The 27,721-nt window shown below is 55.1% G+C and overlaps 2 protein-coding genes across 2 annotated transcripts in view; one reads left to right on the top strand and one right to left on the bottom strand.

Annotated features, from left to right (window-relative positions):
• Positions 1–3,604, bottom strand: part of SPG7 (SPG7 matrix AAA peptidase subunit, paraplegin) — a 37,287-nt gene extending 33,683 nt beyond the window's left edge. Inside the window, exon 1 of the mRNA XM_052685704.1 lies at positions 3,386–3,604. Coding sequence (XP_052541664.1) covers positions 3,386–3,589 — 204 coding nt within the window. The 5' untranslated portion in view covers positions 3,590–3,604. The remainder of the gene's footprint in view (positions 1–3,385) is intronic.
• Positions 3,605–4,244: 640 nt separating this feature from the next.
• The window catches only part of ANKRD11 (ankyrin repeat domain containing 11), an 80,328-nt gene continuing 56,851 nt past the window's right edge, over positions 4,245–27,721 (top strand). The window contains exons 1-2 of the mRNA XM_052685335.1: positions 4,245–4,478; positions 21,992–22,071. The gene's annotated coding sequence lies outside the window, so the exon portion shown is untranslated. The remainder of the gene's footprint in view (positions 4,479–21,991; positions 22,072–27,721) is intronic.

Below are 27,721 nucleotides of genomic sequence, written 5' to 3' on the forward strand. Positions count from 1 at the left end.
CCTATTCCTCCAGGAACAGTCTGGGATCTCTGCAAGTGTTAGTGCTTCCTGGTGCTGTTGCCAGACGTTGCCACTGTTTCCCTGTGTGCTCCTCTCATCCTGCATGGGAGAGCATGGCACTGAAACTGCTCCTTTCTGCGGGCACGAGGGCATGCCAGCCCCACAGCCGGGCAGCCACAGGCTTTGGGCACGACTGGGACACACCGCTGAGCTACAAGCTTTTATATCTGAGCCACTTCTGAATAGCAGACAGTTTAACTTTAAGACAGGTAGGTGACAGATGGCTATAGGCAGGGGATCAGAGGGAATCAGTGGTACAGCAGCAGAGACTGAACCGTGTGTCAGGACAGCTGCCAGTGACGGCTTATGAACTGCTAGGAAAGGCAACAAGGAGCAGTGCTCTGACAGAGGGATTCGGGTACCTCTCAGCTTGGCTTGCAGGGGTAGAGCAGGAGGAGAGGAGTAGCTTGTTTGTAACTCGGAGGCCACGAACGAGCAGATTGCTCCATGGGAATGCACTCCCCGGAGAGCTGCTGAAGCACGTGGCGCTCGGAAGCCCAGGCATCCATCTGTGTGCAGGAGGGGGCTGAAGTCAGCTCCAAACCCGCAGACGGGAGGAAGTCAGTAAGCTCCAAGCGAGCAACTGTCACTGAGCACTGCTCAAATCCGGGAGCAAACTAGAAACCTACAGCCTGTCATTAGGAATCATAAAAACAGTAATTAGAGCAGGACTGTCACGAGTTCACACCCAAAACATCAATACAAGGCATTTACCCAGCAGCGGGGGACCACTACCCTTGGGAAGCATCCTCTGCTGGGCACACTTCACCTTGTATTCACATAGGCATGAGGTCTTGCAGGGAGCCATATACACAGACTTCTCAGCCATTAAAACATCCTGAAGCCTAGAGGGGTCAAAAAATGCCATTCCCTGCACAGGTGAAGCACAGGAGCTGAATCAGCTTCTGCCCTATCCTGGATCCCTGTGGGTTCCTGAGGCTTCCCAGGGCTGGGACTGCTGGCTGCAGTACACTGGACTGAGGAGTGAAACCTCCAGGAGGAGGCTCATTCAAGTGAGCTGTTGCATGAGTGCAGCCTTATGGTTTGACTGCATCTCGCAGAGCTGTGAGCAACCACATCATCACAAAGCAGGCGTGAGCCAGCTTTTTATTTCTTAATGGCAGCCCAGGCAGAAAGGCCTTGTTTGAAGTGGGGGTGTTCTTTAACAAAAGGAACATACAGATGGCTTGAAAGTAGTTTTATCTAAGAAAAGTGAGATGGTGTGCAGTTGGGGAGCTTTGTGCTGCAGCACCAGGAGCATCAGCAGTATTTGCTGGCTTCCCACAGGGCCGCGTTTCTGAGTGGTTTGCCTTGTTTGCCAAGACCATTTCTCTTCAAAATATTAATAGGTGAAACATGAGCCACGCTTAAAGTTCTTCTAATCAAAGTCCTTCTGAAGCTTTATTCTCTCGGCTTCTTTGATGTTGGCATTTGACTGGTCACACAGCATTCAGCCCTGATGTTTGACTGGGGCAGTCATAATTCGCACTGTACAACTTACTAAATACAGATGCCCATCTTTGCCTGGTGATGGGAGCTGAATCAACAGGGAATTGCACCCACACTAACACCAAACAGGTATTTTCACCCTTATGGTTGAGATAATGGTTCCTTCCATTAGAAGGCAGTCGCTGTAGAGCTGAAGTAGTTGGAGGAGCGTGGCTACTCAGAAGTTGCAAAAGCAGTTGAGCGGCTGACGGCGATGCTGGGCAGGGTTAGACAAGGAAAGAGCAGCAGAGCTAGGACCAAAGGATCACTGTGCTCCTTCCCCAGAGTTACTGTCCTTTCAGCTTGCTGTCGCAGGCAGAACTAGGTCTGAAAGCACATTCCCCAAGTGCCCTAATTTCTCTGCCTTCATGCAGTGTTCCCTTTCCTCCTCAGCACCAGAATATTTGTTTCATTGTAGGATTTGACAGCTCACAACCCTCAGTGAAGGATAAAAGTACTCATCAATCAACTACAGCTTTTCCTCTGAAGTATTCTAATTACGTTGCAGAGAGCAAAAGCCAGTCTAGGGTTAACAAAAGCAGGCAGGTTGAAGAGCCTCATCCCAGAAGTCTCACCTAGAAAAACAGGAGAACAACCGCCAGACAAAATGACTCCTCCCCGTACTCCTGCTGTTAGCTTTCTATCACAAAGAACTTCTAACGTCCCTGCCTGAAATAGGTTGATAGTCCACGCTGCTGTGTTCAAATAAAAAAGGTCAGGATGACACAGAAAGGCTTTAACTTCCTCCCCAGCGCTGGATCTTTGACCTGGATGACATTCAAGGCTGTCAAGGAAGCAGTTACAACCAACTATATTTAGGAAATGAAAAAGCATATTTCCCCTCTAATCTACTAAGTCAGAGGCACCAGAGAGGCAGACACTTGTTTGCAGTGAAGCGTGATGAGCAGCCTAATGAAAGGGAGGACAAGAAAAAACAAAACCACCTTGCTTTTGACTAGTTTAGTAGGTCTTATGGAGGAGGAAGATGGGTAGAGATAAAGAAGACTAGGCCGAAGTGGAACACAGGACCAGCTTAACAGGCTCAGAATAAATCTCTCCTGCTGTTATTTAACAGCAGTTGGACACGTGCTCCTGTACCAGCCCTTCATTGCTTCTGAGCCCAGCTGAGCTCTGCTGGGGGCTGCTGGCACCCAGGCCACCCTCAGCATACGAGGGCAATCCTGTGGGTGCCGGGTGTGTGACACGGAGTGGAACTGCAAATGCCAAGAAAGCACTTGCAATTGTGGGCCACGCTCTGGGAAGATGAGATTAAAAAAACAGAACCAGAACGATTTCTGATGAGGTCACTGGTAGAAACTATTTGAGAGCTGCTGCCTCGGGGGTTCCCCATCCTCAGTAACCAAAACAAAACACGGTGCTGCAGCTGCAGGCAGCTCCCACCCACACCAGGCACCTCTGCCACCCCGCTGGGAGGGGAGCTGCGCACGTGCACTCTTTTTACTTGCTGTGAAGATCTACACCATAAACAGGCTTCTTCCTGGGGGGTGCTGGAGTGTTTATCTTGACAACACAAAGGGGCTCCAGTGCTGCATTTCTGCTACATCTGGTGGAACAATCAGGCTTCGCACAGCAAGCAGAAAGGCTGTGCCGAACTCAGCAGCTGCCTTTGGGTAACAGCACCTAGCAGTACTGCTGGCGTTCCCTCAGCTCAGACTCTACAGATAGGAACAGAGAGGCGTCGTGATGAGACACAGCAGCAGTTCAGGGCAGTGCGGCAGCCAGGCGGGACGAAAGGCACCAGCAGTGTTTACTCAGGCACAGGAACTGAGCCGTCACGTGGCTGCCTGCCTTCACCACCAAGCATACGTGCACTTACTATGGCTGCTTTCCCCAGCCCAGTGGGACAAAGGCAGGAGGCTCGTCCAGGCAACAACAAACGTCCTCGCTTAGAGAGCCGAACAGTTTGGTTATTTAGAAGAGAGTCTGTTAATAAAAACAGAACAAAAGCCTCCGGGTATTTCACAATGATGATGTGGAATTGGAGAGGAAAAGCAGAGAACAGCACGGGGACGAGCAGCATGGCCTGGAGCGGGCAGCCTAAGCTGGGGCTGTCTGCAGGGCGCCGAAGCCGGGCTCTATCAGCAGGCTGCACTAACCCTGAGGCCGGGGGACCTCGCTGACCTCAGCCTGAGCCGCAACCAGGAAAGAACGCCAGCTGCTGCCGGGGAGCCAGCACGGCAGCTGCGAGATTCGCCACCAAGAGTTTCTAGCCAACTGAAAGAACTGAAAGCCTGGTGAAAGCCGAGGGAAGCGACGCGTAACAGAGCTGTCGAGGGGAAAGCGGCTCGGGAGCGCGGCCCGGCCCCGCACACAGCACGACAGGCCCAGCGGCCCCGGCGGCGCTACGCCAGGCTCTGCCCAAGCCCCGCCCCCCGCCCTGCGCTGCGGCCGCAGGCCCCGCCCCGGAAGCGCCCCCTCCGCGAGTTCCCGCCAATGAGCCGCCGCGCCGCCGGGACACGTCAACCAATGGAGGCCGCCGCCCGAGCCGCCCTCGGCCCCGCCTCCCGGCTCCCGTCAGCCCCCGCGCGGCGGAGAGGTTTATGGGTGCGGGGGGGCGCCGCGGTGCCGCGTTTTCCATTCCCCCCTCCCGCGGCGGCGCGCTGACGTCACGGCGGCGCTGGTCGCTCCGGCCAATGGGACGCGCCGACGCGGCGGACCAGTGAGCGGCGGCGTCTCGGCGGTGGTGAGGAGCGGGCGGGCGGCAGCGCTGCGAGCCGTGAGCCGGAGCCGAAGGCCGAGCGCGGCGGGGCCATGGAGCGCGGGGCCAGGAGGGGCAGCCCGCGCCCCCTGCAGTAGCCCCGCGCCAGCCGCGCCCTCCCATTCCCCCCCGCCGCCTCCTCTATGCGGCGGGGCCGGCGGAGCCGCAGGCCTCGCTCCTCCGCGAGGCGGCCCTCGGCCCTCTGAGCCTGGTAAGGAGAAAAGGCGACGGGCGCTGCGCGGGGGGGGGGGGGGGGCGGCCGGCCGGGGGCTGCGGAGCGGAGCGGGGGAACAATGCCGAGCGGAGCGGCGGCTTCCGCTTCCCGTGCCGTGAGCCCGCGGGCAGCGCGGCCGTGGCCGCGCTCCGTCCGTCCGTCGGACGCGAGCGGCCTTTGTGCGCCGTGCGGCGTCGGTGCCCCGGAGCGAAGGCCGGGGAAAAAAGAGGGGAAATAACGCGGAAAAATAGGAAAAAAAAAAAATCCTCACAGCCCGGCCTGAAACCCCCCGGCGTTGGGCGGAGCGGCCGGGGGCTGCGGGGTGCGTCGGACCCCCGCCTTCTGCCCTGAGCCGGCACCGCGGCTGTGCGGGGCGACGGGGCGGCCGCCGTGGGATCCGGTTGCAGCCCCCCCCCGACCCCGATCTGTCCGCATGGCGATGCGGGGCGCGGAGCTGCGTGTGCGGGCACCGAGCGGTGGTTCCTTGTGGTGCGGTGCGGCTTTATGGCGTCTCTCCGTCTTTTTTTCCTTTTTTTTTTTTTTTTTTTTTTTCCGGGGGCTGAAAACGTTCCTCGCAAAGGGAAAATGAGATGATCCCCTGCGCGTGTTCTGCTATGTGCTTTTGTGCGTGCTTTGCCCTCAACATCTGATCCGGTTCACTTAAAGAAACTCGGTGGTTTCACAAGGCAGCCGGGTGCTCCGTAAGCACTGCAGCACGTCTGCCCGACGGCACAGCGCGGAGCTCCAGCTGCTCGTGGGACGTGCAGCCCGACCCGTGCCGACTTCCCGTCTCGGTGGGGAAGTTCTCTGCTGTGCACCGCCGAGCCCTGCGAGCGGTTTTCCTGCGGCGGAAGCTTGCAGGCAGCGGCCCCGAGTTGTGCCCCAGCCCCGGCACGGAGCTGCGCCTGGCCGCTCCCACCCAGGTGTGCTGGGTGCCGTGGAGCCGAGCTCTCCCGTGTGGGGATGCTCTGGGTTTTTCCTCTCTGGCTGCAGGAGAGCCCTCCGGCCCCCGGGAGCCGTGCAGGGCTTGCTGGGGCTCATCCTGCCCGCATCCCGCTGCAGGGGGCTGTGAGCCTGCGGCGCTGGGCTGGCTGGGGCTTGCATCGACTCCGTGGTGGCTGAGCGAGTGCTGAGGCTCCGCTCTGCAAAATGCACAGCAGCTCGGAGCTGGGTGTGCAGCAGCCTTGTGTGCCGTGCCCCCCATTCCCAGCTCCTTTGGGGTTGTGAGCCCTGCCTGCTGGGAGCTGGGGAGGCGGAGCGCGGCGCTTCTCCATCAGTTCTGCTTTCAGAAATGAACTCTTGGATCTCTGTTTCATAACAATATGGCATAGGGTGAATTGATTTTTTTTTTTTGGTGCTGTTTTGTTTTTATGTCACTGTGAAGGCATTTTCCCAGACTCAGTGCATGGATTGTCCAACGTGTAAATCAGTTCTTGAATGGGGGGGGAAGAAAACTCGTAATCCCCACTCAACAACAGCAAGAAGCCACCCTAAACCCAACCAAACAAAAGGAACAGAACCTTTCAGCAAAGTGCTGGGCTTCCCCTGCATGCAACCTGTTAGGGTGACTTTATTCCCTGCTTCTCTGTTTTAATTGAGCAGACCCCCCCGGTGCCGTGCAGGGCTGTGCTCAGCAGAGCACACAAATGCATTTCTCTGGGGTCACTGCAGCCTGGTGCTGTTAATCAATGCTGCACCAGCAGTGCTCCCCCAGCGAAGCAGATGGGCTGCCTACAACTGGTGGTGATTATTCCAACTGTGTAATTGTAACGTGGCTGCGCCATCACAGTGTTTCCTGCAGATACTTCAAAGGGAGGCTCCTGACACATCTATCTCTGCAGCATTTAATCTGTACGCTTGGGCTTGATGCTGTGGCTTTTGGACGTACGTTGGAAGTGTTACCATTGTTTTTAACCCTGTTTTTTGGGGCATTCAAGGAAGGTGATGTTCTGTAATGAAGTTCTTCAGGACAGCGCTGCCTGGGGACCCCGTGGCGTTGTGCTGAGCTTGGTTGGGTTTGGGCCTGTGTGGTCACTGTGCTGGCAGTGAGGAAGGGCTTTCAGCTATTGGGAAATAGTGCCTGGGTGTCCTGTGCCGTGCGCATGGTGTTGTCTGGGGGCAGTCTGTCCAAAGAGGCTGTGGATGCCCCATTCCTGCAGGCATTCAAGGCCAGGCTGGATGTGGCTCTGGGCAGCCTGGGCTGCTGGTTGGTGACCTGCACACAGCAGGGGTTGGAACTGGATGAGCACTGTGGTTCTTTTCAACCCAGGCCATTCTGTGGATCAGCCTGGTGTGGGCTGGAGCTGTAGCTGGGGACTTCTTGTTACGTGGTGGAGAGTTGCTGCTGCACGGAAAGGAGATTCAGAGCTGCTTAATTGCATTGCACAGGGCAAACAAGCAGCAGATCTCTGCTCTCCTGGCCTGCTAGCAGTACCTGAATTTCAGGCTCGGCCGTCTGCGTTCCGGGTGGAAATTCCTCCCTGGCATGGAGATGTAATGGCGGTCGTCAGGCAGCAAGTAGCGACAGGCACTGGTGCTCGGTGCCCAGCAGAGCCGGTGCTGCCGGGCGGGCCTTCCCTGCTGGCTGTGCTCGTGGCTCCTTGGGCGCCTCCGTTGGCACCGAGCGGCAGCGAGGGCTGCGTGGGGAAACCGGTCGTGTCTCTGTATCAAAGGCTGTGGTGTTTCGTGATAAACCCGCCTGTATTTTTACCCCCGTCTAATTTAAACCGTCTGCGTGACACCGAGCAGGAATGATTTGTATGCAGCTCTGAAATATTTTCCTTTCCCCTGCGAGAGGGGAGGCGAGGAGCTGAGGGCACGGAGTGCCTCGCAGCCAACTCTTATGTAATTTGTATGCCACTGAGCGCAGCCATAAGGAGCACTAAAGGAGAGCTGTGGGAAATGGCAGCACCCTGTGCTTCCTCTGTGCCTCCTTGCAGGGAATGCTGCTCTGCCGTCTCCTTCGTAGCTTGTAAGAAAACAAGGAGGAGAGGAGCTGAGGTGCTGGTGGTGTTGAGGAGCCTGGCTGTGCTGTGTGGGCTGTGGCAGCTGGGCTCGGGGCTCCTGGAAAGCTGCTCTCATCTCCCTGCTGCGTGTGCTCTGGTAACCCTGTGAGAGCCCCACACCTCTGACAGATGAAACGCTGCCGTTCCTGAACTTATTTGAGCAAAATGTTTTTATGGATGGTATTAGCCCCGTGGCTCCGAGGATAATGCAGCCATTGCGTGGCAGAGATCTTGCTTTGATCTGACAGCTTTCAAGATCCATTTCCAATCACCGGTTCCATTAGCTCTGTTTATAGCAGCGCCCTCAGACTCTGCGCTGTTTACACCGCTCTTCGGGCCGGTGAGGTTTCTGTGTGCACGCATTACCAGACCGAGGGAACGACTGGGTTCACAGAATGGCATCATCTCTGTGAAGGTCTGATCGCTGGCGGGGCAGCGGCAGCTCTGGGTGCCCCCAGGACGGAGCAGCGCTGGGTGGCCCCACGCAGGCGGTGCGGCCGTGACCCGCAGGGCAGTGCCGGGGCTTTCCCAGCTTTGGCAGCACGCAGGCGCAGCTCCCGGCCCTCCGAGATGATTTTCATTTTCCTCAGCCCGTCACGTGGGCGGTTTGTTCTGCTCGTTGCAGTGCAGCTGCTGCCAACGGAGGCCAAAAATGCAGCGTGCGGATGTTGGGAATGGGGGGGGGGGGGGGGGGCTGCGTGCTGCAGCCCGGGGAGCGCAGCGTTTTCTAGGTCAGGGTTGAAGGCTCTGTCAGCCTGCTGATGTGCATTGCTGCTGCTCGGCCCCGCCATATGGATGCGTGCGGTGCTGCCCTTGGCATTCATGCGTTGAATTATTTATCCTCTAAAAAAAAAAAAAAAAAAACAAGCAGCCCAATCCCTCGGCAGCCTGCTTTCCCACGTCTGAGAACTGAACGTAACCGGTTGGTATTTTTAGAATAAATCTTCCCCTGCAGTTTATGGCGGCCGTGAGCTCCTGATTGCCTGCTGGCTTTGTGCGGGCAGAGCAGCGGCTGCGGGGCTGGAGCCTCGGTGGAAGCACTGAGGCATCGCTGCTGTGGGGGCTGTGTGAGCGGGACGGAGTCTGCAGGGGGGCTTAAGGGCCTTTGGGATGGAAGGGGAGGAAACATCTGTGTGTGTGTGTGCGTGCAAAAGCAGCTTTGTCTCCACAAGGCTGGCCTCCTTCCTATGTGTGAGCTGCTGCAAATGTCTCCTTCCCTCCTGTGTTGTGCTGATCTGCTCCAAGAGGTGTTACTGCAGGCCTGCTGTGGGTTCGTAGGTGTGGTGTTGGGGATGTGGCTGGTGGGGATGGGTTGGCAGCTGGACTTAATGGTCTTGGAGATCTCCTTCAAGCTTAATAGGTCTGTGATTCTTGGTGTGTAATGTGGAAGGCTGCAGGTCAGAGGGAGCTGGCTCTGCGCTGCTGTGTGCAGAATGGAAGGGGCCGAGGGCCTCTGTTAGAGCTGCAGCAACAGCACAGCACGGAGATGCTGGCCTGCTGGCAGAAGAAGGCTGTCTGAAAATCCTGCACTTCTCTGAGCGTCCTGCAGTGAAAGTTTGTAATCGGAAACAATAATTAAAAAATATATATATATTCTGAATGGCTGTAAAGGGAAATAGGGTTCATGGAAACTTTATTATTAAGGATAAAATTCCGAATTGCTGTTTTGTGGCCCATCTTTTTCCCATAAAGCAGACACAGAGGTGCCCCCTGCCCTGGCTGAGCTGGTGCACGCGCGTTATCAGCTCATCTGGGCAGGAGTTCAGAGCAGTAAAACTGGATCCTGCTTCCAGCCTCTCCCGTGACCGCTCCATGTAAACAAACGGTGCCAGGAGCCCCGAGCTGCTCCTGAGCCCTGGGTCGGGCTGGGGGCAGGCGGTGGGCTTGGGGGGGTCTGGGTGGCTCTGCTGGGAACGCTGTGCCCAGGGCAGTTCTCTGCCCTCAGCGCGGCTGTGCTGGGCTCTGGCAGAGCAGCGGGCTGCTGGTAGACTTTACTCTCTGGGTCTGTTTTCCACTCTGTGCGCTGGTGGCTGGTGCAGGTTATGCAATGCCTGTTATCACAGCAGTGTGTGCTGCTGGCCGCACGGAGCCATGCTGCACCTGCTGTGTGCTGGGCCTCCTGCTGCTGCCAGCGGGTACCTGACAGCGCTGACGGTGCTGCTGCTGGGGTGTGTGCTGGGGGAATGCCCTGCTCAGCACACCCTGCTCGTGGTGTGGGCTGCTGCTCGCTGCCTGCATGCTTTAATCTCGCAGCCAGGCGCCCCAGTGCTTTGAGCCAAGCTGGGTGCACAAGGAACGCAAGCCTGCGTGTTTTGGGGGGGTAAAGCTGCTCCTTCCTGAGCAGGCTGGGCGTGGAAGGAAAACCTGTGCTTCTGGAGGCTCACCTTTGGTAACAGTTTCTTGTCCCATCAGCTCTGCAGGATACCTGAGATGTGTTGGTTTGGAGGATGAGGACAGCTGGTAGTTTTTCTCCTTGCTGCATCGTGGCCCTGCCGCGTGTTGGGTGCTGCTGTTCTTGCTGTGTGTCCTTCCTGCAGCCCGGAAGGTTCATAGGTGCCTTCCTGGGGTGATGGTGGTGAACTGAGCTGTCTCCAGAAGTTCTTAGCACTGGTGCTGGGGTGCTCAGTGTGCTCTGTGGAGGCTGAGTTGCCTTCCAGTCAGCCCTCATGCAAAGCAGGGGAGATGGAATGAGAAGTCAGCTTAGTGGCTTTTTCCAGGTGTGCTGAGTAGTGCTCTTTAGTCAGAAAGCTGTGGGTTATAGTCTTAAAATGCTGAATGCATTGCTGCAGCCTGTTCTGCCTGCTAGCTTCTGCTTCACATGCCAGATTTCCTTTCCCTTCTGTTTCCCCTCCACTCCTGGGAACTGATCTCAGAGGTTCTGCTCCCACCTCGGTCCTCCTCCTCTGGTCCTTCTTGCTTCTAATTTTAGCCTGTCTGTCTTCTGATGCTTCCTCACTTCTCTTCCTGCCTTTCTGAGATCATCCTGCATCTCCATCTCCCTCTGGGCCTCATTTCTGCTTGGTGAGAGGAAGCTGCTTGGCAGTGGGGTGAAGCTGCTGCTGTGCTGCGATGTGGAGGATCTGAGGACATGGAGGTGGTGGTGGGGAGCAAGGCGTGGGGTGCCTGCTGTGCTTACCATGGGAGGCCTGCTGCCTCTCCTGCATGGACGTGTGGGCAGGCCAGCTCTGAGACACAGACCCATTCACATTGGGAAAAGGCCTCCGAGATCACGGTGCCCTCTGCCCGTGTCCCTCAGAGCCACATCTGTGTGGTTCTGGAACACCCCCAGGGCCACTGACCCACCCACTGCTCCCTGGCACTGCTGTGGGAGGAGGAACTCTTCCTAAAGTGAGCTCCTTGTCTTACGGCTTTACCCCGTCTTTCAGCCATGGGGTTCTTTTCCGTGTGGCAGTTGTTGTCATAGCGTTCTGCTGTGGAGCAGTGCAGGTGACTGGACTGGATGTGATCATCCTGATGGCTTCCTCGTCCATCTGCTGCTAATTCCCTTAGTGCAGGCTGCACAGGTCTGCTGGCTGCACGCACCTCAGCTCGCCGGGAGCCGGCTTTGTGGGGATCACCTCAGTTTGCAGGGCAGCCGCCTGCAAAAGCTTCCACTTCTTGTCTGCACGCGTTTGCCTGCACTTACGGAGAAGATGACTTGTCAGCATGGGTGCATTTTTCCCCAGTAAGTGAACACAGCAGGATGGGTGGTACGTGTGTGGGGCCGGGGGCACGGCGTGCTCCATCGCTTCTGCATAGACCACAAATGCCTGTGGCAGACGTGCAGCCTGGGTTTGGAAGTTCTTTTGTGAGAATGATGTTCAGGCCCTCTGCTGCAGCAAGGAGCTCTGGTAGGAATCCAATCATAGCAATTACAGCAGGTTTTAAAAGAAACCTAGCAACTGCCGCTGTGCTTTGCTTTGCAGATTTTTCTCGCCTAAGATCTGTAGCTCTTCTCTTTTCATTGTATGGTGAGAGAGAGGAATCTGTGTATTGTTGTAGAGAGAAATGTGGCTGGAAGCGTGTCTGTGCTGAGCTGGGTGACTGAATGAGCTGAAATGATAACGGCGCTGCTGCTGTGGGCTCTGCAGCAAATGGGCCGTGGGGAAAGTGGAGCAGGCCTGGAATGCTGGGGGTGTGCAGCAGCCCTGCTCCCCTGCAGGTCCTGCTCACCCAGCTGCTGTTGTCAACAGCCGCCAAAGGATGAACAAACGATGCTGTGAGTGTGGTTATGTAAAATGTGAGCGTGCTGCGTTCCTCACATCCGCGTCACAACACAAAGGGCTTTAAGGTGCACTTCAAAGAGAGCAGTTTGCTTTATGGTTGGACCTCTGAGCAGTTTTTATGTACAGGGTGGAGCGAACTCGCAGAGAATATTGCAGTTTTCCCACTGTCATAAAAAGTTACGATTCTGGTGATTCGGGCGCTGTTGTGCAGGCGGGGAGGCGGAAGGCAGAGCGAGGTTGGTGGCAGCGTGGGGCCGTCGGCCTGCTGCCATCCTGCACCGCTCCCTGCGCCCCATCCCCAGCTGTGCGCTGCAGCACGGAGGGCAGCAGCCGTTTGTAACCTACTTTCTTCCTTCCGGCTTCTCCTTGGGGCGCGAGCCAAGGCAGTGGGGAGCCCAACAAATGGCTGCCTGTGGGGCCAGCCCCGCTGCCCTGCTTCAGAAGAGGGGTAGAAAGCAGAGGTGCGTTCCCTGAGAGCAGGAGCAGTTGTGCCCAGTGCCCAACAGCGCAGTGGGGCAGTGGGTGACCCTGGCGGGCTGCAGGCAGCAGGAGTGCAATGAGTCCCGGTGCTCAGCAGCTCGCAGCCGTTCCCTGCTGCTGCATGGGCTGCTCAGCTATCCAAGCACCTCGGCTGCTCACTGAACACATTTTTTCCTGCGGCGAGGTATAAAGGTGCTCTGTGTTTGCAGGATCGCAGTTATAAGCATGTTTATGTCTTCTGAAAAGCTGCTTTTTAAAGAAGGTGCACTGTACCTAAGCATGCAAACACCTATATGAAGGTGGCTTGCTTTCCCTTCTGTGAACTGAAAGAATTTTGTTCTACGTAGATTAAAACTTGAAGGAAAACAGCCTACAGTTGTTATCTCTGGACGATCCATTAGCTGTGATACGTTCCCTTTTATTTATTTTTGTAAACACATGTCTGAATGTAAACATTTGCTAGGCCATTCTGGATAAAATGTTCCAGCATTAACATATATTGTCATGGAGAATAATTTTCATGTAACTTGCTTTATATTTTCCTCCCAGGTTGCTATAGAAACGCAGCCCGATGCGTGCTGGTGGAGCTGGGCTGTGCGTTGCCCTTATAATGGACCTCTGTTAGCAGTGCTGCAGCAGCTACAAGGTGCTCCGTTAGGGGTGGGGGGTCTGCAGGAGGTTTGTTGTCAGAGCTGTGTGGTGGTGGCTGGAGCTGATGGGAGCTTGGCTGAAATGTTCCACGGGTTGGACTTTGGTTTTCATTTCATTTGCTGCAATAGCCCAGCTCTTGGCGTTCCCTCGTGTGGCGTCTGGTTCAGCTTAAGATCCTTAACGTTCCAAACGCTGCAGTGCAATGTTTGTTGCCCCTGTCTGTGCTCAGCAGGCAGCTGTGGATAGCAGTGTGTGTTTGTGTGAGCACCTCCATGCCGTGCCTTGCAGTGAGCAACTGCAGAGCAGTGCTACAGCGCTGAGCTGCGCTCACAAGCGGAAACTCTTTATTTTGGCTGGGAGCAGATAGAAAGGTGGTGGAGGTGGGTTTGGGTTGTGTTTGCTGGCTGGGCCGGGGCTCAGGGCCGGCTGCTCAGCTTGCCCTCCAGGAGCTGTGTGCGATCGCAGTGGCGCTGCTTGCTGCTGAACTCGCCATTTAGAGGATGATTCATTTCTGCTTAATGGCACGAGCTGAAGGAGAGAGGAGAGCCACGTGGGACTTCTTCTGTCTGTGTGCTCTTGTGGCCGAAGCCTTAAGCCGTGACCCAGCTGTGAGTGCTGCCTTTCTCCATCAGCAGGCCCACAGCGCTCCGCTGGGTGCGGGGCGTAGGGAAGGACCCGGCAGCCCATCCTTCCTCTTCCCCGTGGGCAGGCGCCGGTTGTCCCTTACGTAACCACAGCTTATCCCAGCACGTGGATGCCTTCGGATGCATATGGTCTCACAGCTCTTCCTCGGTACTTTACGGAAAGAATTGAGTAACATTTTGTTCTGTAACGCAGTATTAAGAAACCCAGCATTTTTCTGTAATGGCGTACAAACAAGTAGTGCTGACATCCTATTTAAAGTGCCTGGAGGAGGCAGGGCTGGGAGGGAGGCAGGGCTGAATCAGGTTCTGTTTTTCTCATTCCTGCACACAGTGAGCAGTCCCTGCTCCCCGTCGGAGGGCTGCAGCCCATGGCAGCACAGCTGAGCAGCCGTATCTTTTCCCTCTCCCCCAGCCCACCTGTCTTCACCACGAGGTTAAGAAGTGCAACTGATTTGTGGCCCATCTGGGGCACATCGTGGGGATTGGCAGTGTGTGTGTGTGTGTGTGTGTGTGTGTGTGTGTTGCTGAGCTCAGCCCTGCCCAGCTCCTGGCTGTTATCACGGCACAGCCTGGCCGTGTGTTTTTTCTGCAGGTGCACGGATGAATTGCAGCATGAGCACAGTTGTGTGCATGAGCTGATGTGTGCCGTGACTAAGTTACCTTGTGTGGATCCATTGAATAGACTCTCAGCTGATTATTCTGTTAAACATTCATTTGTTAATGGAAATGGCAGAATGGCTCCGGTGGCACAGGGAGTGTTTGACTTTCTGCCGCTTCACTTTGAAGTTGGGAGTGTTTTTAAGGTTCCCTTCCTGTGCTCAGTTTTGGTCTGATGCTCCTTATGGGAAAGAGTGACAGAATCCCAGAGCTGTAGGGGTTGGAAGGGACCTCTGGATCTCCCCGTTCAGTGCTCATTCCCAGAGGAGGCTCCCTACAGCAGGTTGCACAGGGAAGCATCCAGGCTGGGTTTGAGTATCTGCAGAGAAGATGTCACCTGGCCACCCTGGCAGCCCCTGGGACCCACAGGTTCTTCTCTGCAGATCCCCTTCCAGCTCAGCCCTGCCTGTACTGATGGGTTCCTCCCCAGCTGTAGGATTCTGCCCTTGTGGAACCCCATCAGTTTGGTCCCAGCGTGTCCAGGGAGCAGGGAATTGCCTTTCCCCCAGCAAAGGGCCCCTCTGCCAGCCCTGATGATGGGCTTAATGAGCACCCATCCGGTCACACTGCTGTGTGATCACAGCAAAAACCTTCAGGTGTTTGCATCCAACAGCCCTGGTGTTGCTGTATGCCAGGTGCTTGCAGAGGGTGCTCACCTCCATAGGGAGAGGTGTGTGATCGGGGAAAGGTACTTTCATCTCTTTGCTGTGCAGGATTACCGTTGTGCTGCTTCCAACAATAAGAATGTGGAAATAATTGTTCTGCCTGGAATTCCCTCTCTGACAACAATGGCAGGAGCAGGGTGGGGTTGTTTGAAAACGTTTGGTGATGAAGTGCTGGAGCAGCAGCCTCCCGGGCTGCCCGACCTCCCCACGTGGTGCGGTGCTGTTCAGTCTCCTGCACAAACAGCCACGCTCTCGGAGCGGCTGCCAACATAGTTGTGACCGCTTCTGTCTCTTCTGAGCAAAACTGATCAGGAATGCTTTGTCTGTGTCAGATCTCCTTCACTCTTCTGCATTCCCTTGTTCAGCATTGTTCGTTCTGTTGTAATTTCACCCTTTTTCTTTGGATGAGGGAAGAGGGGAAGCCTATTGGAGCACCACCTCTGAGCAGCAGTTACTGCCACCTCTGTGTGCTGTGATTCATCCCAGAGGCAGCCAACCCTCCGCATCTCCTGCAGTCCCAGATGGATTCGGGTGTTGTCCTGCAGTTGAACATGGCCTGGGCTGGGGGTGAGTGAGTTCTGTGCTGGGTGTCAGATCCTTTCTGTGCTGGTGGGGAGCTGCTGGGGTTCTGGGCTGTGCAGCTGGCAGTGGAAGTGCTGGCGTGTGACCCAGGTGTGCTGCCCTGTGCTCCTCGGAGGGGAGAAGCAACCCGTGCCTTGGGTTGGCTCAGGTTGGCAGAGACCTTATGGATCACCCGGATCCAGCAAGGAGCAGTGAGCTGTGAGGAGTGGGGTGGAACCCACACCTCCAGGGGAGGCTGTGCCTGGAACGGACTATCCAAGATTCACAGTCTGTTTTCTCTCCTTTCGTGCTCGATTTCACTTCATTCCATTCTGGTTGGGAAGCTCCCTGGCTGCGTTTGGTTTGGCTTCTGCTGTGCTGTGCTGCTTCCCCCAGCCCGGTTGGTGCATGAGAGCAGCAGGGCTCAGACGTGAGCTGCCCGGGTGGTGGGAGCAGCACGAGGAGATTGCTGAGCTGCGGGTGCGACAGGGGGCTGGGGCTGAACGTTGGAGCAGTTCACGATGCGCGGTTGTAGTTGTTTACCCCAAACTGCAATTATCCTACTTGCTGAATTAAAAACGTCACGTCAGCTTGCTGAAGCGAGATTTGATGACAAAGGCATTGTTTTTAGCCAGCAGCCGGGCAAAGAACACTGCAAGTATACATCTAAATGTGACTTTACAAGCGGAGCGCAGCACAGCCGGGGCTTTGACTCGGCGCTGGCTGCTGCGCGGGCTCATGGGTAGCAGTTTGGCTGGGGATCAAGGCGCTGCTTTAATCCTACTTCTGTCCTTTCGTCCTCTGCGTGCTTTCCTGACTGCCCTCCGTGCGGCTCGGTGCCGTGCTCCCACAGGGCGGGACGTGGGCTGCGTGTGTGGCTGCTGGGCTCTGAGCGCGGCTGGTGCCCAGCGCTGCCGTTTGGGCAGCGGGAAGAGCCTGCGCTGCACACCGGGGCTGCCTGGGTGCCTCAGCCCTGTGTGCTCTGAGGGCAGTGCTGTGCCTGCTTGGAGGGCTTTGGGCTGTGATGCTTCTGCCCCGGCGCTGCCTGCTGGCTCGGAGCATATTGCTGCGTGCTCTCAGAGAGGCTCTGCTGTTTCTTGCCTTGGAGAGTGCCTGTGTGTGCTTCTGGAGGCAGAAGAGTGACTTCCTCAGCCCCTCCTTGCCTAATTAGTGCTTTTTCAATAAATGGAATGCCTGCATCCTTCTCACAAATTGCTTTCAGAAAGGAAAGGAAATAGTTTGGATATTAATAGTAACCTGCATCCAGCTTGCCTCTGAGCTGCTTGGTTGCAAATATGGGACTCGAAAAGGTGACAGATGTTTGTCTCTCATTCCTGAGAACGTTCTGCATTTCTCAGTGTTTTAAAACTGAGCGTAGTGGGAGAGAAATTGCAGATACCGAAGTGCTCTCCCTGCCTGAGTGCCTTTCTGAGCCTCGTGCTTCTGCTGGGGAGAACTTCAGAGAGGCGTGCAGGGCGCTGTGTGCCCAGCACTGTGTGTCCCACGGCAGCCTTGTGTAGCAGCTCGGCGCGCTGCTGTGTGCCAGCGCTGTGATCTAACCTGGCATTACCGGTTTAATTCCACAGCACATACCTGTCTGCGTTGTGCTGTTGAAGGGCAGTGCCTTGCAGCATAACTAGGACAAGTCAAAGCTCCCACGGCTTTTCAGCTTGCTTTCGTTCCAGCCAGCGTGGTGTTGCATTGCCTCCTACTACAGCATGGTGTGGGGTTTCCTACGCGTGGGCAGTGCTGCTCCATCTGCAGGGCTGGCCTTTGCGTGTCCCATTTGAAGGGCTGCTGGCGTGTTGTTCTGCATTTACACTTCCATCTCAGCTGGCTGAGATCCCCCTGGCCTGGGGGTTATTCCTGCTGCAGTGCAGCTGGTGAGGTTCTGGGGTGCTGTGACGAATAGAAGCTGGTGCTCAGACTTGTTTGCCAGCTGAGTGTCGCAATCCCAACGTAGGCACCTGTGGGCAGGAGTTGGGTAATCCTCTGCTGTTCTTTTGCCACAAGCCTGAATTCCTGTAGCTTTCTAATATGCACTGTTTTGTTTTTCAGTACTCGATTAATTTTTAAACTTTCCTGTAACCATTTCTGAGCTGTCAGCAGCTGGGATTGCTGCTGCTCGTGCTGTTGACTGCGCTGGTGCTGCCTTCCCCCGTCCTCTCACTGATGTGCTGGGAGCAGCCCTGCCTGCCTTTGCCTCCTGCCTGCTGCTGGAGCGCAGCCTGTGCCGGATTCTGCTGGCCTGGAAATCCCTTCCTGGTGGTGACTTTTATGGGGCTTGTGTTTCAGCTCCATTGTGCCCTTTGCTTTACCTGCCTGTATGGATACAGCTGTGCTTAAGGTTTTTTTTCAGTGCTATTTATATACCGCACTCGTAATTATCTGAGTGCAGAATAATTGCTTCAGCCGCTTGGTACCTTTCAGAAGGGGCTCAGCAAGTGTTTGGGATGTGGAGGTTATTGTTTCTCCTGCTCTGTGTGAGAGAGGAAATACTGATGGAGCAGTTGTGCTCAGAAAGCTCACGGATGGGCTGGGGATGATGGATGCACTGCATGCAGTGCAAGCAGCTGGGTGGCTCTGAGTGCTGGCACTGGATTGGGGCTGGGTAGCTGAGCGGGTTGGGTGATGTGAAGGTAGATGGGATGCTGTAAGTCTCCGTTGCTTTTCTTTTTCCCTCCAGTAAGGCTTTCTGCTCTGTTTGAAATAAATATTCCTCTGTGTGCTGTGGTAAGCGAGGGCTCCTTCCAAAGCAAGGCAGCAGCTCTGCACGTATCCCCCCCACAGCACATTCAGCTCAGTTTGTGAAGAAGTGAACCCAATGATGCACCATTCTGGGAGAGATTCAACCAAATTGCACAGACCTAGCAGTATGAGGTAATGGTTTTTCATGTTGGGACTCCACAAATGAAAACCTGCTGAGGTCAGGAGGGCTGTTGGGAAGCCCTGGGGCTGGCAGGTGAGGTGCTGCAGCTCGCTGTGCTGCCCGGGTGCCCATACAGCCCTGCTCCATGTGCTGAGCCCTCCTGCTGCCATCCGTGAGTGCAGCAGCCCTTGGTGAGAGGCCACACCGCTGCGGGGTGAAGGCAAGATTTGTTCATGAGTTTGCTGATAGAAATGGGTGATCTTTAGGTGTTTTAATGTCTTCTGTAGCAAATGGTGTTTCTTTATGACTAAATCCCAGCTGGGGCAGCAGCGTCTCCTCAGCCTGGCAGGACGAGTCTTGTCTCTGCTTGCTGGTGCAGAAGGGCAAGCCGGAGCCTTGAGCTGCAGCCCAGGGTTGGCTCGGGAAACTGCAGAAACTGTTTGGAGTTAATTCTTTCCACTCATCAGAGAAGCCACAGAAGGGCGGTGAGGGTGAAGGAGGAGAGATGAGAACATGCTCGTGTGTTTCCAGAGCTCTTAATTGTGTGCACAGAATAGAAAAACCTGGTTCAGTGGAAACTGTTTGGGCTTGCATCGCTCTTCTGCCACATCACTCCAAGAAAAAAAAGGAGCTACTGAAATGACTTCAGCTTTCAGGTGGTGCTGAGGGCTGGGCCTGTTCTGGCATCTCCGTTTCTGGCTCTGCCAGGTGCCTTTGGGGCTGCTTCCGTGGGTCCTTGCAGGGGGAAGCAGTGAGCAGCGGCTGTGCGGTCAGCAGTCCTGGGATGTTTGGGCCATAGGAGCTGCGGGAGCCCGATCCCACTTACTGGTGTCCTGTGTGACAGAGCTGAACTGTGCTGTAACCCTGCAGCTCTGCTCAGCTCCTGTTGCGTGCACCGGGGTTACAAGCGGTGAGCAGTTGGGTCCGTTTCTGCTGGCCATTAGCTTTTGGTTCAACGCAATTTGAATGCAAAATGAAACACTTCTGTACTGTGCTTTGACCTACTGAAATGAATTACAGAATTCGAACCTCCCAAGACTTATTTCTATAAAAGGAAGCACAGAAATGTACCATACCCAGACGTCTTCTCACGTTCTCCTTATAAGCACGGTGCTGGCGGCAGTTGCTGCATGGCAGGCAGCAGAGCGCTCTGCTCGCAGCGCAGCTCCTGCACTCCCAGCTTTCAGCACAGGTCTCTAAGCAGCATTCTGCTTCGTGAGTTCAGGCTGGTATCAGCTTGCTGCTTCTTGTGGGCCACCAGGGTCATAGAAGAGCCTTAGTTGAAAAGGACCTCAAAGATCATTGAGTTCCAACCCCTGCTGTGTGCAGGTCACCAACCAGCAGCCCAGGCTGCCCAGAGCCACATCCAGCCTGGCCTTGAATGCCTGCAGGGATGGGGCATCCACAGCCTCCTTGGGCAGCCTGTTCCAGTGCCTCACCACCCTCTGGGGGAAAACCTTCCTCCTAATATCCAACCTAAACCTCCCCTGTCTCACTTTAAAACCATTCCCCCTTGTCCCATCACTATCCACCCTCACAAAGAGCCGTTTCCCTCTCCTGTTTATACACTCCCTTCAAGCACTGGAAGGCTGCAGTGAGGTCTCCTTGGAGCCTTCTCTTCTCCAAGCTAAACAAGCCCAGTTCCCTCAACCTTTCCTCACAGCAGAGCTGCTCCAGCCCTCTGCTCATCTCAGTGCCCTCCTCTGGACCCGCTCCAGGAGCTCCACATCCTTCCTGTGCTGGGGGCCCCAGGCCTGGGCGCAGTGCTGCAGATGGGGCCTTAAAATGCCTCAAGGAAGCTTGGTTCTGCAGGCTGTTGCTCAGGAACTGCATCTTTCCATTCCGCCTGCTCCTTTTTTGGTGGGATAGGTTGAGCTTTAGGCCCTGCAGGCCCGTGGGAGCATCCTGAGCTCTGTTTTTGAGGACAAAGCCAAGTCACTGTGCATCCCCTGGTGTGCCCAGCGCTGGCTGCTGGTACGGTGTGAGCCTCTAGGTTAGGGCATGGCCTTCGTTTTGAGTTCCTGCCTGTGTCTTGGAAGCAGGTTGCTGCCTGCAGCACTTCACTGTTCTCTGTTTGCTCCAGGTGCTCGGAGGTGACCCCAAATGTCCCAAGTGAATGCATGGGTACACAGTGGGGGTTTGGCAGCCACCTGATGGTGGGTTCCTGTGTCTCAGCACCTTGAGTACAGAGCACTGTGATTCCCAAGCAGGCCTTTGTCCCTCGGTTGTAGGGCACTGTGTGCCATTATGGCCAGGCTGCTCTCTGCTCACCTACAGAGCTCACAGGGGATATTCAGAGGCTTCTCCCTGCCCTTGCTCATTCCATGTGCACCCCTCAAGCTCCCTGGCTGCAGTAGTGAAGCTTATCTTGCTGCACAGCTGCTGTATCCGTGTATTCCCGGCAGATCTTCTTGGTGGAGCCCTCAGAGAGATCCCTCATTGAAATTCTGTCTTTTCCTTAAATTATGTCAAGGGAAGCAGATGAATGCTGGGGAGAAGGGCTGTCCTGCTCTCCTGAGATCTCTTCATTCAGAAGTTGGCACGAGGCAGGATTTGAGCCTAACGCTGACACGGTGTTACACCCCAGCTTTGGGTTGCTGTGGAACCTGGATGAACGTGGCTCTGCTTTTAAATCAGAATCCAGCTCTTCTGGCTTCACAGGAGCTCCCATAGGGAAGAGCAAACTCTTGTGGGGAGGTTGTGGCTCCTGCTTGTTGGGAGGGAGAGCCAGCATTGTGCTGCTTTTGTACTCCGTGCAAAGCAGGGACTGCAGGAGAGCCCCTTTGCTTTGCTGGTCAGGGTGAGGTGGAGCGCAGTGATTTCAGTCTGCCTGTGGCCGTGCTGCTGCGCTGGGCACGTCTTGCTGCTTATGCTCATAAAGCTCTTATCTGCTAGTGCTGGGTTCTCTTCTGTGAAGATGCAAGACATCCTCTTAAGAAGTTTGCATTACTTGATTCCCAATGTATATTTTTCAAGGGCTGCCACCAGATGTTGCTCTGTGTTCTGTCAGTGAGGTGCAGCGTGTGGCTGAGGTTCCCCGTTGGCGGAGAGGTGCTGGGCACAGAGTGCTCCTTCCCTGCCCAAACTGCCTGCTCACCCAGTTTGCAAATTACTTTGTGCTGATGTGAAACAGCATCGCAAGTCTTGAAAGGCTCTGAGCTCGTTTTGAGCCACAAGCAGGTCTCCCCGAGCACTTTATTTGGTATTCGTGTGGCAAAGGGAGGCCTGGCTGTGAGCTGCCTTGTGTTGGGTGATGGTTTGGGAGCTGCATTGGCACTGCTGTGTGGCACAGAGTGGGGACAGGTGCTGTGCTGCTGGTCTTGGGGTGATTCTCATCATTGGGTAGGTTAATTAGTGATTGTAATTTACGCTTTTGAAAGGGCAGTTTTGCTCTGAATGGAAACATTGGGTTCTGCACAGCTGGAGTGCCATGCGGGACCTGGCTGAGTTTATTGAGTTTATTAAGTTCTGCCTCGTTCCTTCCTGGCCCAGCTGTAGGTGTGTGCCTGGGGCAGCCTGCAGCAGGGCTGGTTTGTGTTGAACGCTGAGATTTGGGGTGAGGCAGTGATGGGAGCCCAGTGGTGGTCAGCAGCTCACACTTGCCCTTCCTTGCTGCCATTCCCATCTGTGAGCAGGCTGTACTCTGGGTGCTGGGGACGGGTTGGTGTTCAGCAGCGCTCAGATCCTCCCCTACAGTCTGCTCGTTCTGAACACAACTGCATTTCTAACGGAATGATCCCTGTGTCTTTCAGATCACACAGCGATTTTGGGACCCGCCCCAGTTGGATTGTAATCCATGTCCTGCTAGCGACAGCTTTCAGCTATGGAATCGGTAAATATTGACCTTGCTTCTATCCGAGTGTTTCCGGTTGTTACCTAACAAGTGCTTCTGTCTGTGCTGCAAATTCTTGCTTTGTTTTGTATAATTCAAAGCCAAGTGTTGCAGCTCCCATGGACTTAAAGGAACTGCTAACAGGGATTATCCAGAGAAGTGCTCTAAGGCCTCGTTCTCGTGTCACTTCCGGCACTGTGCGGTGCTGCCTGCAGGACACCATGGGCTGCTTGCTTTGCTTTCAAGAAAAAAAGAAAAGCTGTGAAAAAGTGCTAATTTAACAATGTTACGTCTCCTTGTGATTAGTATAATTGGAACAGATGGCACCTGTTTCGTTTTGGGCAGAGAAACCTCCAGATATGCTGAGGCTATGGTTTGCATTCAGTGCTAGGACTCAACTTTTGGTAGTGTTAGCAGATGTAGAAATAATAGATTATCCTAGAGTGGAATTGAGTGAAAAATTGAGGCTTTTGATGAAGCATTTTGAGAGGAGAGGAGAGGGCTGGTGCTGCCCCAAAGCACAGTGGGGTGGGCTGCTCCTGCTGGGGGTCTGGGTGCTCGGGGCCCTGGTTGGAGTTACGTGGGCTGATGCTGTGGTCAGGATGCTGCAGGTCTGCATCAGGTGGCTTTGTGAGCACCTAAGGGGCTTTTGTCCTGGCTTCTGAGGGACTCATCCCGTGTTTAGCTTGGCCATACTAATGCCAAGGCATTCAGAGGGAGACGGGTGTTATGTCAGCATCTCTTGGTGAATATTAATAGTGGTGTGGAAGCCTTGCGCAGTGAAACAAAACAGACTGGGCATCAGTAACTCTCCCCTGCTGCAGCTTGGTAATTAAAGTGTATCAGGTGTGAGGCCTTAAGCAGTAGCTGCAGTAACTCTTTCTTTAATGAGTGCTCTGCAATTGCCTGAAAAACTGAGCTGGATCCTCTCATCAATTATAGAACAGGTTGTTTACTACCTATTGCATTTCATCGTTTGGTACAAAGATTCTTCATTCTGCATTTAAGTGTTTTGCTTTTTTTTTTTATTATCACAAGCTCTCCTTTAAACAACAGGATAAGTTTTCACTGCAGTAACTTTCACTTCATTGGCAATTCATGGAATATCCAAGTGTACTTGTGCTGGGAGCACAGCTCGGAGCCTTGCTTCCTGCAGGGCAGCAGTGCACTGAGATGGGCTGCATCCATCCTTTGGTTCTCCTTGCTGCCCGTGGCTTTCAGGGCTGTTTCTGAGAGCTTAAACTTATGTGCTGCCTCTGTGGTGGCTGCCTGTCATCTGCTGTGTGCGTTCAGCACTCTTCCCTCTGGCTGCTCTGTGCTTTGTGTCTGTGGTTCACACAGCTGTGTGCTGCTGGGTCTGGCGTTGTGACGGCTGGGGATGGGGTCAGGAATGCTTTCCCAGGAGCAGAGCCTTGTTCCTTTTCAGGCTTTGTTGCCTTTCAGCTCCTCGTGCACAAATGGATCCCTGTGTTACCGTGTGCCAGGGGGGTGCAGCCACCTGCCTCCTCCCAAGGGGGTTTGGTGTGCTGTGGCTGTGCTGAGCTGTCCTCACTGCTGTTTGTGGCTGTGAGGAGGGGTTGCCCTCGTGTTAGATCTGTGACTGAATGTGCAGGGGCACCAAATATTTGCTCCGATGTTGTGCTGTGATTTTTTTCCCCCACTTCCAGCACCGTGTGCAGCAGTCAGTGAGTGGCTGTGCTGTGGGGTCCCCTCCAGAAGGGTTTGGTTCCTGCAGCAGGATCCTGTGCTGCTGCCCTGCTTTCGTGCTGCCCAGAGAGGCTGTGGATGCCCCATCCGTGGAGGTGTTCAAGGGCAGACTGGATGGGGCCCTGGGCAGCCTGGTCTGGTGTTACGTGGGAAGGTGGCCCTGTATGCGGCAGGGGGTTGGAGATCCGTGATCCTTGAGGCCCCTTCAAACCCTGGCCGTTCTGGGGGCTGGGCAGGCAGCTGTGCGCTGGGTGCCGTGGTGCTCGTGGGGCTGTGGAGCAGGGCAGCTCAGGGGATGTGTGGGCACTCATGGCACGGTGCTCAGCCAGGACCTGCTGGGCAGCACGTGCAGCACGCTGTGCTGGGGAGGGCCCTCCTGCTGCAGGAAGTTATGAAAGCCTGAGATTTCTCCATTTTGGTGGATGGCTCCTTATTGCAACATGCACACATTGCTAAAACCCTGCTACCTTCAGTTCTCTAAAAGCAATCGTTTTGTTATTGCTGGAAGCTGAAGAAAACAGGCTGCGAGAAGGCAGCTGGGGTGCTGGCTCCATGCAGCCCCGTGGCCCCGGGAAGCCGTGCGGGGGTCTCCTCATGTGACAGCATTTGGTGTGAAGCTGCAGAGCTCCTGTGTTGTGTTCCACGTCACAGCGAGGAGCAGTGCACTGCAGTGGGTGAGTGCAAGGCTGGGGCTCCAGCAGCTCCCTGAGGGCAGCGCTGCTGCAGAGCCACCGGAGCTGGTGATGCTCCCAGGGCTGCTTTGGCTCTGGCATCGTGCAGAGTTCATGGTGTGCAAGGAGGTGTGAGATGGAGGGCGCCAGCGGTGCTGCTGGTGGGAGCTGGAGCCCTGCCTTGCGCTGAGCTCCTCGGGAGGGTGCAGCTGTGAAGCCGAGGTGGTGCTGGAAAAGCAATCGTGATACGCTTTTCCAGAATGGAATTGTGCTCTGGTAGTCAGTCATAAGGGTGGCATTGTTTGGGTGGGATGTGATTTAAGCGTTTAACAACGTGTATGAAAAAAAACACTCGATATCATGATGAACGACTCTGGTTTGTCCAGTGCTCGTCGAGCTGGGTTGGATCCCCTCGCAGTGCAGTGCCCTGCGGAGCCCTGGGGCGCTGCCACGGGTGGTGCTCAGATTAAAACACTGCATCTAAACTGGGCGCTTAAAGCCGGAGCTGTGCTGTAAGCTGGGGGCTTTGCTGTCAGCACAGCTTGCTCGTGGCTCAGGGCACGCCAGCATCTGGGTGCAAAACGCTGCTGAAATCTGCAGGAAAGGGCTTTAAAACGCTTCCCCTGCCCCAATGGAAGGGCTGGATTTCCAGGTGTGATCTCAGCACCAGCGTTCCGTGTGCTCAAATTGCTGCTTTTACGCTTCATTCTATTTTATCAGTATTTGTTAAATTGCAGCTGTTATTCACGTGCCATTTCTGGCAGATGCCACCTACGTGCCCTCGATCTGAGCCTCCCTTTTAGCAGTGCGGCTTGGGAGGCTCCTTCTGTGCGTGTCAGCACTGCCATTAATCCCCCCTGTAACATTCCTGCTGCTAACGAGCTCACCTGGCACGAGTGCACAAGGGAGCAGCTTTAAGGAATGATTGGAGCTGAGCAGAAACCTCTGAGCACAGTGAGTTGTTGTGGGCGCTGCTGGGCTGTGTGCTCAGCAGAGCACAGAAGGAAGCTCCCAGCGAGAGCAGCCCGCAACCAAATATAAACTGCTCTTCCTTCCTCTTGTCTTCTGTTTTGAACCAGACAAAGCCATCGCAGTAACAACCTGAAAGAATGGAAAATAGGTATTTTTTTCCACTCTGCTTGGTTTTGAATAACTCTGTTTTCATGAGGGGGCTGTGTTCTGACTGCACACTTTGAGCTCTGCAGCTTTCAGAGCCGTGCAGCAGCAATCCTCCGGGGGGTCTGGAGGTGCTGTGTGGGGGCAGCTCACTTCCTTACAAGGGTGGATGCTGATGGGACAAGGAGAATGGCTTTAAACTGAGACAGGGGAGGTTTAGGTTGGATATGAGGAGGAAGTTTTTCATGCAGAGGGTGGTGAGGCACTGGCACAGGTTGCCCAAGGAGGCTGTGGATGCCCCATCCCTGCAGGCATCCAAGGCCAGGCTGGATGTGGCTCTGGGCAGCCTGGGCTGCTGGTTGGTGACCTGCACGCAGCAGGGGGTTGACACTAAATGGTCACTGCAGTCCTTTCCAACCCAGGCCATTCTATGGTTCCTTGTTTCTTACAATCACACAATGTTTGGGTTGGAAGGGACCTCTGAGGACTACCTGGTCCCCTCCCTGCCACCAGCACAGACATGGCAGCCCCATCAGGAGCTCAGAGCCCTCCAGACTGACACTGGTGTCTGCAGGGTGCAACCTGTGCCAATGCCCTCACCATAAACAGCTTCTTCTTTCCAGTCTGGATCTGCCCTGTTCTGGTCTGCAGCTGTTTCCCATTGTGCTGTCCCCACACACCCCTCTAGAGTTGGTTCCCTTCTCCCTTACAGCCCCGTTAGGCCAGGGAGAGCAGCTCCGTGCTGCAGAGCCCTGCAGTGCATTGCTGGCAGTGGAGCTGAGGTGTGTGCCCTGGGAGGGGAGCTGGGGTTCCAAGGGCTGGGCTTCGGGGTGGGATCACACAGGAACGGGGCTGAAACGGCTTGTTTGCAGAAGACATCCATCATGCTCTGATTAAGTGCAGATGATGCGTTTGGCAGCAAGAGGTGTGCAATCTGTTCCTACCGTAAGGAGCTCGCACACCAAAGGCCTGCTGATTAGAGCAGGCTGTTGGGGTTTTTGAATGAATAATGATTCAGGAGGTTCTCGTTCCCTCATCTCTTGCTCTTTTACAGAACAGCAGAGATAATTGTTTTCCTGGTGGCTGCGCTGTTCACATCCATTAGTTGAGCTCTGTGTCCCTGGGGGGCTCAGTGGTGTCGCTGGGGGGTGCGTGGGCCCGGTTGGTGTTGGGGGGGGACTGCTGATAGAAGCAAGGGGTGCTTCTGGAAAGCTCCTGAGTGTCTCAGAACAGGGGAGATGGTGTCGTTCCTTCTGTGCCATGCTTAAGTTCCTGATGGCACTCAGGTCTTACAAGGACGGAGCGATGGGGCTGAGACCTGGGACTTGAACATGGGCTGGTTAGGAACTTAACAAACAGTGGGGGAGCTCAGGATCTCTGACAGCACTGCTGCTCTGTGTGTTACCCCTGTTATATGGCAGTTTGCTCTTCCCCAGCTCAAGTTCCAGCACAATATTTGGATCTATGCTGATGTAGGGCACAGGGATCACATCCCATTGTGGGGGGGCAGGAGCAGGGCTGTGCTGGAGCTCTGTGCCCCCCAGGGCAGCAGTGCTCCAGCTCCTTTATGTGCAGCCACCAGGAGTGGTGCTGCTGGTGCCTGCTGCCGTCTGCTCCTCCTCCACAGCCAGGGGTGCTGCTGAGGTTTGGGGGCATTTGGGTGGAAATCCTCTTCCTCGTTATTTTCACAGGCTCTCATTGTAAGGGACAGACATCTCCAAAGCGCTGAAGTGACAAGTCTGTGTTCTGTAATCTCCCATCTAAATTCATTTGGTGTTTGAATTCGAATAGTTACCAACAGCGGAGGTTACTTCAGAGCACAGTAGCTGTTCTGGGTGAAATCAGTGCGTGGCTCTCCCTTATCCAGCAGCAGTGCTCTTGTGCAACCTCACCTTTCTGGGTTAACGGCTCTGAAGAGCAAAAAGATGGCAGGCGTGCGTGCATTCATTTGAGGGAATTGCCAGAGCGATGGATGCTGTTCTCTTCCATAAGGAAAACTGAAGGTGGCTTTCCATTCTGCTTGTTCCATGCTGGGTGGGCTGGTGCTGCTGGTGGCTGCGGGCTCCCAGGGCAGCAGTGGTGCAGGGACACTGGAGCAGGTGCTGCAGCACTGGAGTTCACTTTGCAGTGCACCCATTCTGGTGCTTGTCCAGAAA

The sequence above is a fragment of the Tympanuchus pallidicinctus genome, unplaced genomic scaffold, assembly GCF_026119805.1.
Source record: "Tympanuchus pallidicinctus isolate F22 unplaced genomic scaffold, pur_lepc_1.0 scaffold22, whole genome shotgun sequence".
Taxonomy (NCBI): domain Eukaryota; kingdom Metazoa; phylum Chordata; class Aves; order Galliformes; family Phasianidae; genus Tympanuchus; species Tympanuchus pallidicinctus.